Source organism: Littorina saxatilis, linkage group LG4 (assembly GCF_037325665.1).
Source record: "Littorina saxatilis isolate snail1 linkage group LG4, US_GU_Lsax_2.0, whole genome shotgun sequence".
Classification (NCBI taxonomy): Eukaryota; Metazoa; Mollusca; class Gastropoda; order Littorinimorpha; family Littorinidae; genus Littorina; species Littorina saxatilis.
In genome coordinates, this window is record NC_090248.1 from 62860664 (window position 1) to 62876723 (window position 16060).

Here is a 16060-nt window from a genome sequence, read left to right on the forward strand (position 1 = left end):
TAAATATTGTATTTTCGCCTTACGCGACTTGTTTCTTTCTCCAAAGTCCTTGGTGCCTCTTTCGGGGGATGTCGTTCACGTATGATTGATTTTGCTTTGCAACTGACACACATTAATGTAACGAATTATATTTAAACCTCAGTTCTTCAGACTAGTGTATAGCACTACTGAACGAAAGGCATGCCATTCAAATACACAGCGACATTGTGGGTATTTTTCAAGGATCGTGTCCAAATTCAAAGCAGATGTCAAAAGTTACCAAACTTTGTAAACGGAGAACCTCGGCAGTGCGATAAAAATAAATGAGGCAAAATCGTGGTCAAAAGCGATGATTTTGACTGTGAAATTCCATTCATTCCGTGCACTGTATTGTCAAGCTCCTGGGATATCTACACGGCGAATTCTTGACGGATAGAGTACATTTCGGACAGGGCGGGGATGTAGCTCAGTCGGTAGCGCGCTGGATTTGTATCCAGCTGGCCGCTGTCAGCGTGAGTTCGTCCCCACGTTCGGCGAGAGATTTATTTCTCAGTCAACTTTGTGTGCAGACTCTCCTAGGTGTCCGAACACCCCCGTGTGTACACGCAAGCACAAGACCAAGTGCGCACGAAAAAGATCCTGTAATCCATGTCAGAGTTCGGTGGGTTATAGAAACACGAAAATACCCAGCATGCTTCCTCCGAAAACGGCGTATGGCTGCCTAATTGGCGGGGTAAAAAAACGGTCATACACGTAAAATCCCACTCGTGCAAAAAACACGAGTGTACGTGGGAGTTTCAGCCCACGAACGCAGAAGAAGAAGAAGATTTCGGACACTTTTCTCAAATGTTACCAAATTGTGCGTTTTCCTGCACCACACCATAATATTTACGCTACTCACTGAGATGGTAGTAACGTATTGACCAATGGAAATACCCCGTTTGGACAGTGCATCTTTAAATTGAGAATGAGTGCAGAAAATGGTTCAAGAGGTTTTGCGAAATCCATCCGTGAATCTTATCAATGCATTCCCATTTCTAGGTTGCCGCGATTTCATTGCTTATGATTGTCATGTAGTTGTTGAAATAATCTACTGTTTTCGTCATAATATGTGACACTCCACCACGGAATGAGTCGCGTGTCACCTTTGCATGATTTTCATATTTTTTACATTTTCCTAAAGAGTTTGTTATGCTCTATCCAGTGCTGAAAACCGTTTTAGAAAAGAGCGAAAACTGTATGAGTTATAAGCCTGTGACTAAGGTTACCCTCACACTGTTACCAGACACTCCCCGGACTTATATTAAGCCTATCGCAGAACCGCGCGAGGTGACATGCGACTCATTTCGTGGTGGAGGGTCACATGTACTTGCATTCAAAAGAGAAAATAAAATGACATTTTCGGTCGGGAAAACAATAGTAGAAAAACACCATGCAAACAAAACAAAAAAACAAGTCGCGTAAGGCGAAAATACAACATTTAGTCAAGTAGCTGTCGAACTCACAGAATGAAACTGAACGCAATGCAACGCAGCAAGACCGTATACTCGTAGCATCGTCAGTCCACCGCTCATGGCAAAGGCAGTGAAATTGACAAGAAGAGCGGGGTAGTAGTTGCGCTGAGAAGGATTGCACGCTTTTCTGTACCTCTCTTCGTTTTAACTTTCTGAGCGTGTTTTTAATCCAAACATATCATATCTATATGTTTTTGGAATCAGGAACCGACAAGGAATAAGATGAAAGTGTTTTTTAATTGATTTCGAAAATTTAATTTTGATAATCATTTTTATATTTTTAATTTTCAGAGCTTGTTTTTAATCCAAATATAACATATTTATATGTTTTTGGAATCAGAAAATGATGGAAAATAAGATGAACGTAAATTTAGATCGTTTTATAAAAAAAAATTTTTTTTTACAATTTTCAGATTTTTAATGACCAAAGTCATCAATTAATTTTTAAGCCACCAAGTTGAAATACAATACCGAAGTCCGGGCTTCGTCGGAGATTACGTGACCAAAATTTCAACCAATTTGGTTGAAAAATGAGAGCGTGACAGTGCCGCCTCAACTTTCACGAAAAGCCGGATATGACGTCATCAAAGACATTTATCAAAAAAATGAATAAAATGTCTGAGGATATCATACCCAGGAACTCTCATGTCAAATTTCATAAAGATCGGTCCAGTAGTTTAGTCTGAATCGCTCTACACACACACACAGACAGACACACACACACACACACACACACACACATACACCACGACCCTCGTCTCGATTCTCCCCTCTATGTTAAAACATTTAGTCAAAACTTGACTAAATGTAAAAACAAACAAAAACACCATGTCGGGAAAGAGAGAGTGCTCGGGAAAGGAGGAATCAAAGAGAACGTAAAGGAGTTAATACAGAGAAGGAAATGAGACGGGGGTGGGGGTGAACAAGATACCTTATATGAGTGTGCATCGCGGCGGGGTGTGAACAAGAGACCAAATACATTTTACTTTGAGAGAAAAAGGATAACTATACTGAAACGGACGGGTGAATATTGGGGATAGGGTGGGGGGATAAACAAAAACTACAAAGAAAAGTAGTTATGGGGAGATGACGCGTGAGACACTCAAACCTAATCGCTAAAGGAAATGATACGTGAGAGAGAGGGAGAGGGAGAGAGAGAGAGAGGGAGAGAGAGAGAGAGAGAGAGAGAGAGAGAGAGAGAGAGAGAGAGAGAGAGATGGATGGATGGATGGATGGATGGATGTTTTATTGTTCTAATCAATGCGTTGAGAGAGAGAGAGAGAGAGAGAGAGAGAGAGAGAGAGAGAGGCAGACAGACAGACAGACAGACAGACAGACAGACAGACAGACAGGCTCGCAGACTTTCAGACAGACGGACAGACAGACAGACAGACCGCCTTAGACAGACAGACAGACACGCAGAGACACCGACAAACATAGAAAGAAATGGATAGACAGAGGGCAAGAGAGAGAGAGAGAGAGAGAGAGTGTGTGGGGGGGGGGAGGGGTGGTTGGCAAGATAGCAAAGTAACATCGACACAAAACGACCGTGTTAACCGTTATCACTCTGCCTTTCTTCACACCAGCACACCCAGGCCCAGAAGGAGACGCCGCTCCGCTATATAAACCCGGCAGCCACCAACGAAACTCCTTCACTCCCACAGACATCGACCGCGCACACGTCGCTCCTCTGCCTCAGCCACCCGATCCCTCCTCCTCCGACCAGCAACCTCCGCTCACAGAGGCCTCGCAGGGTCCTGTCCCTTTTGAAGGAGGCCTGCTTCCTTCGCACGGGGCCTTTCTGCGGCCTCTTCAATCTTCAGGTGTCTCCGAGAAGGATTCTGGGCAAAAGCCTTCATTGCTTGGTGGTGAGGCAGAAGAGGAGAAGAAGTTGTCTGATTCTGTGTTAGGAAAGTCTTGTGAGCCTAGTGGTGAAGACAGTGAAAAGGGTGTTAGCGACAGGACTGGTGTTTCTGGCCAGGATAATTCAAAGTCGTCAGTTCCGAGCCCCTCTACATCTTTACCGCTTACTCCTCGGGACTTTGTGACGCCACCACGCCTTCCCGCGTCATCAGTCAGTGACGACACAGACTCCGGTTCATCCTCCTCCACAGCAGATACAGCCCACCTCCTCCCATCCTCACCCCCCAAACACCCCACCTCCAGTACCTACAACACTTTCCCACCGCCACCACCACCACCAACAATGGATACCAACGGCAAAGCCCCGGACGGCTGGAGTCCCTACACGTCCAAAACCGACATGATCCAAAACGGCGGAGGATCTTCTCCTGCCAAACCTCAAGGGAACAGAACCTTCGTCTACGTTCTCGCCTGCTTCGCTACAATCGGTGGTCTCCTCTTCGGCTACGATACTGGCATCGTGTCAGGCTCTATGCTGCTCATCCAGCCGTACTTCGAGCTCAACACATTCTGGCAGGAGCTCATCGTCTCAGGCACTATCGGGGCGGCTGCTATCTTTGCCCTGATTGCGGGGCCTTGTTGTGATATTTTCGGGAGGAAGAAGGTGATTATGGTCGCTTCCTTCATCTTCACTGTTGGGGCCATCGTCATGGCAATCTCGCCCAACAAGTGGGTGCTGCTCGCTGGCCGCATCATCGTCGGCATTGGGATTGGTGAGTGGAGTTTGTTTGTTTGTTTGTTTGTTTGTTTGTTTGTTTGTTTGTTGTTGTTGTTGTTGTTGTTTTATGGTGTGTTTTTTGTGGGTTTTTTTTGGGGGGAGCTAGGTTATCGTGGTACTTGTTTGTTGGTGTTGATGGAATAGGTGGTCGTCATCGTTGATGGTGTATTATTATTGTTATATTGGCTGTTGGTAATGGTTGTTGTTGTTGTTGTTGTTGTTGTTGTTGTTGTTGTTGTTGTTGCCGTCGTCTTTGGTATTTAATGATGCTTTTTTTGTGGTGCTTTTTTTTTTGGGGGGGGGGGGGGCTGCAAAGGTTACTGCACGCTCAGAATGGTGAATAGTGACACTCGTACCTGTGTTGATTACTGTATCAGTCGTTTCACTCCCCAGTAGTTCATACAACGATTGTTCCGTCGCGGACAGAATGCTTTTATTAAAATTGTAACTCTCTTGATGTGATCTTTTAATTAAGACTAATAAATGTGTGATTTTGTCCAAAATTAAAAGTTTAATACACTTAGCCTTTTTTTTCTTTTTTTTTTAAATATTGTTGTCCTAATGTCTTTACTGAAATCAACTTGATTTAGCCGTTAGGTTGAACGAAAATGATACAACCCGGGAAAAAGTCGTTGTAGTCATTCTTTTCTTTGAATTCGTCTGTTTGTATACATGTACGTCTGTCTGTCCGACTTTTCCCTTTCCCTTCCTTTCCTTTCCTTGTTTGTTTGTTTGTTTGTTTGTTTGTTTGTTTGTTTGTCATCATAAACGATGATTTTAATGTCTAAACGACGTTGTGCTTTTTAGGATGTGGATAAAGGAAAAGATATCGAGAAACTACTGCGGGGTTGGAACATTAAGCTTCATTAAGTTTTGTTGGAGATGTACTCCGTTTGGGAAACGGCTTGGGTGGTTTTGTGTGCAAAAAGGTGAATGTACTCGTACCTGTGATAATTACTTTATCAGCTGATTCATTTGATTAGACCGCGACACACATACAATGATTAATGGTTCGTTTGTATATAACCGCATTTACGGGTACATGGAGTTTGAGTTGTTACTTCGTCTCTTCAATGTGTCGTGCGGATTGACACTTTGTGTGTCCTTTGTAGGGCGTTGTTGTTTACCTTGTTTTGCCTATTATACTAATGGCAATGATTGGCCGCTTGCGCCTCTTATCCTCACACTGGGTACAAATTCCTCTTAGAATGAGACAGACAGACAGACAGACAGACAGACAGACAGACAGACATAGACAGAGAGAGACAGAGACAGACAGAGACAGACAGACAGACAGAACAGACAGAGCCAGAGAGACACATAGAGACACATAGAGAGACAGAGAGAGACCGACAGACAGACAGACAGACAGACAGAAAGACAGACAGACAAACAGACTGACAGACAGACAGACAGTGAGAGAGAGACAGAGAAACAGAAAGAGAGAGGGATAGAAAAAGATAGACAGACAGACAGACACAGAGACAGAAACAGAGAGAGGTAAAGAGACAGAAAGAGAGAGAGAAAAAGACAGACAGACAGACAGACACAGAGACAGACACAGAGACAGACAGAAAGAGAGAGAGATAAAGAGAGAGAGAGAGAGAGAGAGAGAGAGAGAGACAGAGACAGAGACAGACAGACAGACAGAGAGAGAGAGAAAGAGAGAGAGAGGGAGAGAGAGAGAGAGAGAGAGAGAGAGAGAGAGAGAGAGAGAGATAAGTATTTTAGTAAGTAAGCAAGAAGGTCACTAAGTTAGTAAGTAAGTATAAGTAAGTAAGTTAGCCATCATATTCCGAAGAGTTAAAAGTTTCCAAGACCTGACCGAGGGCGTGATCCGTCAAGGAAAGGATGACACCAAATAATGTCCACATAGATACGTAAACTTACATCGCTGATACTGAAGTGCGTGACCCTTGGGCCGTCTGCTGACCTTGGCACCATTCCACGGTCACCAAAGTCCAGCTAGGTCTTACAGCACCTACAGTTTACTGTCTGACAGATATATATACACGATGATGCCGGTGTTGCTCTGAGCCTCTACACGACGTGCACTACGTGGGTTGTCCATGAGTGTCGAAACACAGTCCGGACGACAGGAGAACCTGTGGGGGGAAACCGCTGTTTCCCTGTAGAAGTTGTTATTTTGAGATTCTGCTTTAAAGTATAGTAAGGACTATAATTTTTTAACAATATCAATAACAATACTTTATTGTCCATTAAAATGGAAACTTTTCTTTGACACACCCAGCCTGCCTGTAAACGATTATAACTTGAACATTTCATGAGAATTATTCGAACATTCAGCTTATTCCCCATTGAGTCATCGTATTCAGTTGTTTTGGGATACATGTATGAGCAGCTTTCTAGGCAACGAGGCAACCCAAATTTGCGACAGACGAGTTGTGTCTGACAAAAAGACATTCGTGCAACAACTTCCGTAGAACGTGATGACAGATGGAAAGTTTAAACCTTTGCCCGCTCTTGTTAATGGTAATGATGATGTTTAAACCTAAATAGCAATGCATTCATTATCTGAATTATCAGCGCACTGGTTAACTCGGCAGTTGCGTCGATGCAAAAGAATTAAGAAATGCATTATATTTGGGTTATTTCTATGGCATTTGGTTCAGGTTACGAGCATACCGCATACGTAACACATGTTATAAACTTATAGAGACTTGGTAATTTCATATTTATTCAAAGACGGATTCAGATTTAAGTTGATTGAAATTTAAATCGGTTTCAATCGTTTAGATATTTTTTTTATACCTCATCAGCCGTTTGAATATTTGGATATGATACCCCTTGAGTCATTTGAATATTCGGTTAAATACCCCTTGAGACATTTGCATATTTGGTTTAATAATCGTTGAATCACTTAAAATGTTGAATATGATACCCTTTCAGCAATTTGAATAAATGACCCTCGAATCATTTGAATATTTAGCTATATCTCTTGAGTCATTTGAATACTGGTATTAATACCTCTCCATTGACTTGAATGTTTGGCTAGGATACCCCTTGAGTCATTCATATAGGTTTCACGGTAATTGTTTTGTACACATTGAAAGTTCAATCCAGTTCGTCTGTTCTGGCCGAATTCTCTTGTAGTTGGGGAAAGTCGATGAAGTCACATGGTAGCCTGAGGTGCGCAGTCTGGCTGGAATGGAATCTTGTACAAGTTTATATCTGCTCCACATTTGCCCCCCTCTCCCCCCCCCCCCCCCTTCCCCTTTCTGTGCACGACACAATATTACCAGATAGATCCTTTGTTTGGTGTGGTTAATTCTGGTTTGATTTGGTTTGAGGTTACTTTCTGTTTTAGTGGTTGTTTTCTTTGCGTTTGTTGTTGGTTTCTTTTGTTTGTTTGTTTGTTTGTTTGTTTGGAGACGATTGTAAGTAAGAGTTATACAATGCACTTAGCCCACTGGCAAGAATACATGATCTGCTACCACCCCCCCCCCCCTTCCCCCGTGTTTGCGGACGTGCGTGCGCGTGTGTTCTTACGCACAGTTACCCACACAATTAATCTTGGTGTTTATGAACTAGTGAGTGTGTAAGGATGAGAAAGTTATTATTACAACTGCGATAAGGGAAAATATCAAGGTCAACATTTCTGGCAGCTGCCAGAACCTCAAAGGGAGAGAACTCTTGAGTGTTGTCTCTGTCGATCGTGCGTCTTCGGTGTCCTCAGCTATCGCTGAATGTCAGTGTCAGAAACAAGGATCAGATAGCGACGTGAAGTGGCATGAACCGCTCCTTGAGTATTGTGTTTGTGGAAAAATAGAATGGAACCACAACAGGTTCTGTTTAATGCTGAAGACCTCCGCCAGCGTTCGCGTATACCGGTTTGTTTGTGAAGACAGGAAATTGAATAGTCAACCCGTCAGTTCTACTGGTTCTGATTGCATACAATACACAATACAATACAATACAATACAATACATTACAATACAATATAATACTTTATTATCTCAAAAGAGAAATTACAGTGTGGCAGATCATGAGATGTTAGTATAAAAATAAAGCTTCTTTATTATTACAAATTAAATCGGATGCCGTGATCAGGTGATAGTGTTCGGTTGATATTCATCTTGCGTTTTGAAACGTGTGCCTTGACGTGGTGAAAGTTACTTTCACAGCTTTTTTTTTTTTTTTTACCTCAATAATCATGTTTACAAATTGTATGTTTGATCTAAGTGTATGTTTAACATAAGCTTCAAAATGTACAATACTTTTTGAGTCACTTGAGAAAATGTGACTCTATGTAATCGGTCAGTGTTAGTCTGTCCGGCCGGCCGTCCGGCTGGCCGGCCGTCCGGCCGTCCGTAGACACCACCTTAACGTTGGACTTTTCTCGGAAACTATCAAAGCGATCGGGCTCATATTTTGTTTAGTCGTGACCTCCAATGACCTCTACACTTTAACGATGGTTTCGTTGACCTTTGACCTTTTTCAAGGTCACAGGTCAGTGTCAAAGGAAAAATTAGACATTTTATATCTTTGACAAAGTTCATCGGATGTGATTGAAACTTTGTAGGATTATTCTTTACATCAAAGTATTTACATCTGTAGCCTTTTACGAACGTTATCAGAAAAACAAGGGAGATAACTAGCCTTTTCTGTTCGGCAACACACAACTTAACGTTGGGCTTTTCTCGGAAACTATAAAAGTGACCGGGCTCAAATTTTATGTGAACGTGACTCATTGTGTTGTGAATAGCAATTTCTTCCTGTCCATCTGATGCCTCATATAATATTCAGAACTGCGAAAGTGACTCGATCGAGCGTTTGCTCTTCTTGTTCCAAATTAATTTTATATATAATGTATACATGTATAATTATGTGGTTGGATATGTGTCTGAAACATGTAGTAATATAAACCCACATTAAATAAATAATGGCATGGACATATACATTGATCAAGGTTTCCATTTACCAAAAAGGATCTACTTCAACACTTTTATAGCCCTGAATATATCTACTGGTATACTTCTTCTTCTTCTTCTTCGTTCATGGGCTTGGACTCCCACGTTCACTCATGTTTTTAGCACGAGTGGATTTTTACGTGTATGACCGTTTTTACCCCGCCATTCAGGCAGCATACGCCGATTTCGGGGGAGGCATGCTGGATATTTTCGTGTTTCTATAACCCACCGAACTCTGGCATGGATGACAGGATCTTTTCCGTGCGCACTTGGTCTTGTGCTTGCGTGTACACACGAAGAGGGTTAAGTCACTAGGAGGTCAACACATAAGTTGACCTGGGAGATCGGAAAAATCTCCACTCTTAACCCACCAAGCGGCAGCGACCGGGATTCAAACTCACGACCTCCCGATTAGGAGGCCGACGTCTTACCACCATGCCACTGCGTCCGTCGGGTATACTAAAACCTACAACCGAGCGAGAAAGTTTGTTCCAGGGCAATCACTGTGTGGGTAGATGCAGTCTGCTCTAAGGCCATCAGTTATCTTTATATGCTGATGATTGCAATCTTCTTACACAACATTATGTTCTAAACTGCGAATACCGTAGGAGACGACAGCGAAGGTGTATGTGATAAAGGGATAACCTAGTATGAGAAACAGGGTCAGCTTCGAGTGGGGGTCATTTGATGACACGTTTTAATCAACGAAGGTCAGCAACTACTCTAGAAATGGGTCGCAATTTTTTGGTGTGGTTCTTCGGGTTAAAACGAGGAAATGATTTTTGATGCAACTTTGTTTTCAAATGGCTGGTTGCTATCAGAAACAAGGGTGAGATCAAGCTTAAAGGTACTGAACTTGTCAAATCCAGGTTCACGGAGCCCCTGGGGCGTTTAGTCATACCTCAGACAGCTATCCGTTTGAAGAACTACCAAGTTTCATTGACTTGCACCCAAAGAGTCAAGAACTGCGATTTTTTTACGAATTAATTTCGTACTGGGACCCGGCTGGTCTTGGCCTATTTTTGGATCTAAATTTAGATCAGGTAGATCACCACATCATGCACAAAAAGACACGTCACTAGCAAACTATGTCAGGCGTCATATCATGAGTTTGTGTAAAACAAAATGGAGGCCGGAATCACTCAGTTGAATCGAACTCCGACCAAACACCACGTAATAACTAGGTTAATTTATGCACTCGCGTGAACAAGAAACTGTCGAGCTTCACAGATGTCGTCGTTGGGTAGTTTTGGGTTTGTTTTACTACCATAGGAGGATTTTTGAACTGTAAATGCACTCAGCTGCAACAAAAACGCAAAACGAAGGCTGTGAGCTGCACTGTGCCTTTAAGCGCGCACGAAGATATGTGTCAAAACGAACTTTTTCCGTCATGTGGGAGAAGGGAGGGGCCCAAACTGTCAGGGCGATTTCGGGAACTTTGTCAAAGAAAATAAATCCTTGCAACCTCCCTGAATTGTCCAACAGCACCAAGAAGACGGAATACGGGTGCCCGTACGTATACAAGTGACAAAATAGGCACACATCGCACCAACGCCCAAATCGCAAACTCAGGAGAAAGGGAAGAATGTTGAAAACCAGGTTTTGAGTAGGAGTTCGTTATTGGTGCAACCATACGGACAAACTACGTACATTGCAGTTTTTCATTACCTTCAGCTAAGTGTTGGGTTATCTACAGGTGCCGGATCCATTGGAAAGCGGTGGTTGTCGCCTTAATGATCACCGTTGATAAGGCCTAAAAAAAAAAATAGGTGTGGTTACGGTAACCCGACCTACCCTATTTTGGGGGGCCGACCCTATAACTTTTTATTACATTTGTCAAAAAAATACCCAAAAAAAACCAAGTAAACGAGTGCAGAAAACGCAATGAAAGCGAAAGCGCCCGAGTCGCACACTTATTTCCCTGTCAAGTAGGTTTAATTTGTACACACTAGAAAAAAAAGTTTTAAAAAAAAGTGATTGCCTACTTTCCTACCCTATTTTTTTGGCTATGTTACCGTAACCACACCTATTTTGTTTGTTGGCCTAAGCAATCTTACAAGTACAGAATCCCCTTCGAATGGTTCAAATCCGACCGCTGGGGGTCAAAGGCACAGTAAGCCTCCCGTAAACCATCACAGATACTCTCAGGCATTTACACACAGTACAAACACCCTTTCATTTAAACACTCACCGCTTTTGAACATTATAGGTGCCCTCCGTAAAGAGCGAGCAATTTTCAAAGAATTTATTTTTGCGTGGTTTATCTTACCCCTGAGCCATCGCGAACCCGTGAGATCCAGTTTCTTTTTTTTTACAATGTAGTCGTCAGTTTGTGATTTCAATGCGACTCGCTGTAAGGTTATCTGCAATAGCACGTTATTGTGTACCTCTGAATCTAAACGCAACTAACGGCTGCGATTCAAACGAACTAGAGCGGTGGCTGTTGAGTTTTCAGAGGAATGAGAAAGACGGTTTGCGTGACACGTTTCCGGGCTTTTCTTCTTTCAAACTTTCCAAACTTCGAATTGTACTGAATCTTGTCTCGATGAAAAAAGAATTCTTTTATGATTTAAGAATGTTTGTGTAACAAGCTGTCAATTTATTATTTAGATTTTAAAAGTTAGTTCTAGCGCCAAAACGAGGCGCCTGATTTGCTGATCAGACGGTCCACGAAAATAAATTCTTTGAAAATTGCTCGCTCTTTACGTGGGGCACCTATGATGTTCTCAAGCGGTGAGTGTTTAAACGAAAGGGTGTTTGTACTGTGTGTAAAAGCCTGACCGTATCTGTGAAGGTTTACGGGAGGCTTACTGTGCCTTTAAGACAAGTCCGATAACATTAAGGGTCAAAGAATGGGCCTTCTTCCATAGCACTCGGCAATATCGGGATGTTTCGTAAGGAACATGCCCCTTTCAAGACATTATTTGTCAACTATTTGTGTCCATTCAGTACTGATTAATGCACTAGTTATGTTGATAGAGGAGTTGCTTGGACGCTATCGTGTTTTTGTCGTCTGTCTCTACTTTATTTCACAAGACAGATGATAGTTACTGCACTAACCGTTTTGCAGGCGCAGAAGGCTGAAGGTGGTGGATTCCTAAACGATAAAAGTCAGCGCAATAAAAAAAATGTCTGCCTGGTAAAGGTTTGAGACATATTTGTGGTATATTCGTAACAGTAAAACTTCTCGTAAATATCACAAGCACATGGCTCTTCTGTGGGTGGAACAAATGGGACTTGGGCAGATGTACATGTGCCTTTCTACATGTATAACGATATGAGAGTTCTTACTTCCAACTTTTTCTTTTTCCACAACCAGTGCCATGCGCATGCGCTGCTGGGTTCGTCAAATCAGCATTTCTTTTTTCAAAACCGTGAATCAGCGAAACATAGTTTAGTGTTTTTTCTGCACTGAGCGTTCCACATATCAACCTTCTTGTTCTTTAATTCTTGAATCAGGTAGTTTACCTTGCAGATGGCACTGGCAAAATGCTATGATAACGCCTTGCCCACAGAACGGAACCACTGCCAATGGGCAATCTAAGGTTATTGAGTACCGTACGGTTAAAACCAAGTTCAAGACTGTCACGGCTGTTAAAGGCACATTCCTCCCAGTCAGTGAAATCCGTCATGTAAGTGTGCACCACCACAGACCTTCTCATGAAATCCGTCATGTAAGTGTACACCACCACAGACCTTCTCATGAAATCCGTCATGTAAGTGTACACCACCACAGACCTTCTCAGTGATCGACATAAGATAACAGCATATATCCACTTTGACACATACCCAAGACTATATATAACACTCACAGTCTGGTGTCTTTCCTTGCAGAGACGAATTTTTTTGTTGAATTGCTTTATGAGATTGACCAGAGCTGAGATGCACGAAGCGAAAGTGGGTGCCACCCAAACGGGTGAGAACAAACCGCGGAGTCTGATTCGTTGAAATCACAACAAATCTCAATTTTAACCAATCCAACACCGCGGCTGACTCCCACGCGGTTGGCACCTTTCTCGTGCACCTCGGCCCAGGTGTAACTTATTAGGCAAAAATGTTTTTTGTCTGTTTACGGTAACATAGCCCAAAAAAATAGGGTCGGTAGGTCGGGCTTTTTTTTTTTTTTTTTTTTTCTTCTTAAAAAACAACATATTTTTAAGTTATTTTGCCAAAAAAACAGATTTTTTACTTCTTTTTTTTTTCTCCCCCAAATGCCAAACAAAAGTCTAGGGTCGCGCGAAAAAATAGGGTCGGTCGGGATACCGTAAACAGACTATTTTTGGGGGGGCCTTAAGTCAATTTAACAACAATTCCCCAGCCGCCTCAGGAAGCAGACCGACTGTAGATTGTTGGCATGCTTTACAGTGGAAGGGTGCACCGCTCCAATCCTGTGGAAACGCCTGGACCTATCTGTGCCAGTGAAAACTGTAGCACAAGCGAGAAGGAATATACCTTTAAAGGGTCGCACCCATTCAAGACACTATCAGCAGTGTACTGTCCGGCATTGAAGAATATCGCGCTGACAGTTATCGCATCCATTCAAAACAAACTGTGAGATTTGTGTAGTCACAAAAGCCATGGAAGCTAGTGCTTCCAGCTGTCGCGAAATGTTGTAAACATCCTAAATTGATCACATCTGAAGCACTGATATCTGGTAGTTTCTACGATGCTGTTTTCATCATTAAATTTAAACTGAATTATAGAATGCTGGTTGTCATTGCTCAGATATTCTTTATGTTGTTTGTTTCAATGTTCGCCAACATAACGGCTCTGCGTAATCTTGAGGAGAGGGTGTAAACGGCTTATTTACTGATGCCAGTGTTTCAAGATGTCCTTATGTTGTTGCAGGGTTCGCCTCCATGACGGTGCCGGTGTACGTGGCGGAGTCCGCTCCGCCTGACATCCGGGGCCGTCTGGTGACCTTGAACCAGCTGTTCATCACCATCGGCGTGCTCTTGTCCAGCGTCCTGGCCGGGGCTTTCAGTGAGATGGAGGACACGGGGTGGAGGTAGGGTTAACTAGCCGTCTTCCTAAACAAGGCTTGCGACCTTCAAGCAAGTCTGGTGACTTAAAACTAGCTTCTTATCACGATCGTGACCCCCTTTTTTTTTTAGCAAGATGAAGGACACACGATGGATTTATAAATTACGTTCTGCTTCTATATATATATATACGACTTGTGTCTGTGTGTGTGTTTGTTCGCCATGCACGGCCAAAGTTCTCGATGGATCTGCTTCAAATTTGGTGGGCATATTCAGCTAGACCCCGGACACAACCTGGTCGATGAGAATTTTCAACACGTGCTCTCAGCGCGCAGCGCTGAACCGATTTTGGTTTTTCTATTCATTTCCCCATTCCCAGTAACTCTTCCTTATCTTCTCCAGTGTTTTGCGTTTATCTCCCTTCCTTCGTGTGGCGTCAATCCATATTCCCGTTAGTACGTTACTATTTTTAGAAGGTCATTGCACGTTACTATTTTTAGAAGGTCTCCAGTGTTTTGCGCGTTTATCTTATCTCCCTTCCTTCGTGTGGCGTCAATCCATATTCCCGTTAGTACGTTACTATTTTTAGAAGGTCACTGCACGTTACTATTTTTAGAAGGTCTCCAGTGTTTTTCGCGTTTATCTCCTTTCCTTCGTGCGCCGGCAAAGCCGGCGTACACCCGGCGCAGCCTGGTATTCGGCTCTACTTCTTCCCGGCGAAGCCGGTACCCGGCGAAGGGGGTAATCATCTAGTTTAAAATATACAAGCAAACCGAAGAAAAATTAGGTATACAAACAAGCAAACAGTTGCCTATGATCTAACTTGGGAAGCGATCAGAACGCCTTTTTTCCTTCTATCTATATATATATACGACTAGTGTCTGTGTGTCTGTCTGTCTGTCTGTCTGTCTGTCTGTGTGTCTGTGCGCGATGCACGGCCAAAGTTCTCGATGGATCTGCTTCAAATTTGGTGGGCTTATTCAGAGAGACCCCGGACACAACCTCATCGATGAGATATTTCAACACGTGCTCTCAGCGCGCAGCGCTGAACCGATTTTGGTTTTTCTCTGTTTTTCTCTGGATCCATTCCCAGTAACTCTTCCTTATCTTCTCCAGTGTTTTCAGCGTTTATCTCCCTTCCTTCGTGTGGCGTCAATCCATATTCCCGTTACTACGTTACTATTTTTAGAATGTCACGATTGCACCCGTAAGTTGTCCTTACTGTAAAAGTGAAAAGGTCGAATCAATTTATAGCCACGCGAAAAATACACTGTCATCTATCTCTATATATTTATAGATATAGATATACATATATATATATACGGCTTCTCTGTGTGTGTGTGTGTGTGTGTGTGTGTGTGTGTGTGTGTTTGTGTGTGTGTGTGTGTGGGCAACACCTGTGGATTGTAGAGTTCTGTTTGTGATGTGGTCTAGCGGCTTTTGAGTGTCAGTATGTTCAGGCCTTCCTCCGAGAAGCCATATCAGTTATTCTCAATCCCGTTTGAGTGGACTTCGCCTTCAAAGGTGATTGTGGTGTTTTGGTCACTGAATCATTTTCGTGCTGTTCCCATTCCACCTGGGAGGGATTTAAGTTCATTCAAAGGGGGTCGAGTGTGACAGGGAGACTACCGTCGCCCTTCACAGCAGACTCTGCAGAGTTGTTCGCCTTAGAAGTTGTGGGCTTTCCTTGCATGTACCCGTAAGTTGTCCTTACTGTAAAAGTGAAAAGGTCAAATCAATTTATAGCCACGCGAAAAATACACTGTCATCTATCTCTATATATTTATAGATATACATATACATATATATATACGGCTTCTCTGTGTGTGTGTGTGTTTGTGTGTGTGTGTGGGCACACCTGTGGATTGTAGAGTTCTGTTTGTGATGTGGTCTAGCGGCTTTTGTGTGTCTAGAGGGGGCCTACACTCAAGTCCTTAATGGCTCAAAACCGTAGGACTTTTAATATTAATTTTAACGTGTCTAGAGGGAAAGTTTGTGTGCGCGCCTGTGTGT

At 42.9% G+C, this 16060-nt stretch overlaps 1 protein-coding gene across 1 annotated transcript in view; it reads left to right on the plus strand.

Moving 5' to 3' along the window:
- Window positions 1-3079: 3079 nt before the first annotated feature.
- LOC138965324 (proton myo-inositol cotransporter-like) overlaps window positions 3080-16060 on the plus strand; it is a gene marked incomplete at its 5' end in the record, with an annotated part of 26466 nt that continues 13485 nt past the window's right edge. Inside the window, 2 exon segments of the mRNA XM_070337455.1 lie at window positions 3080-4129; window positions 13914-14073. Of these exon segments, the coding sequence (XP_070193556.1) occupies window positions 3080-4129; window positions 13914-14073 (1210 nt within the window).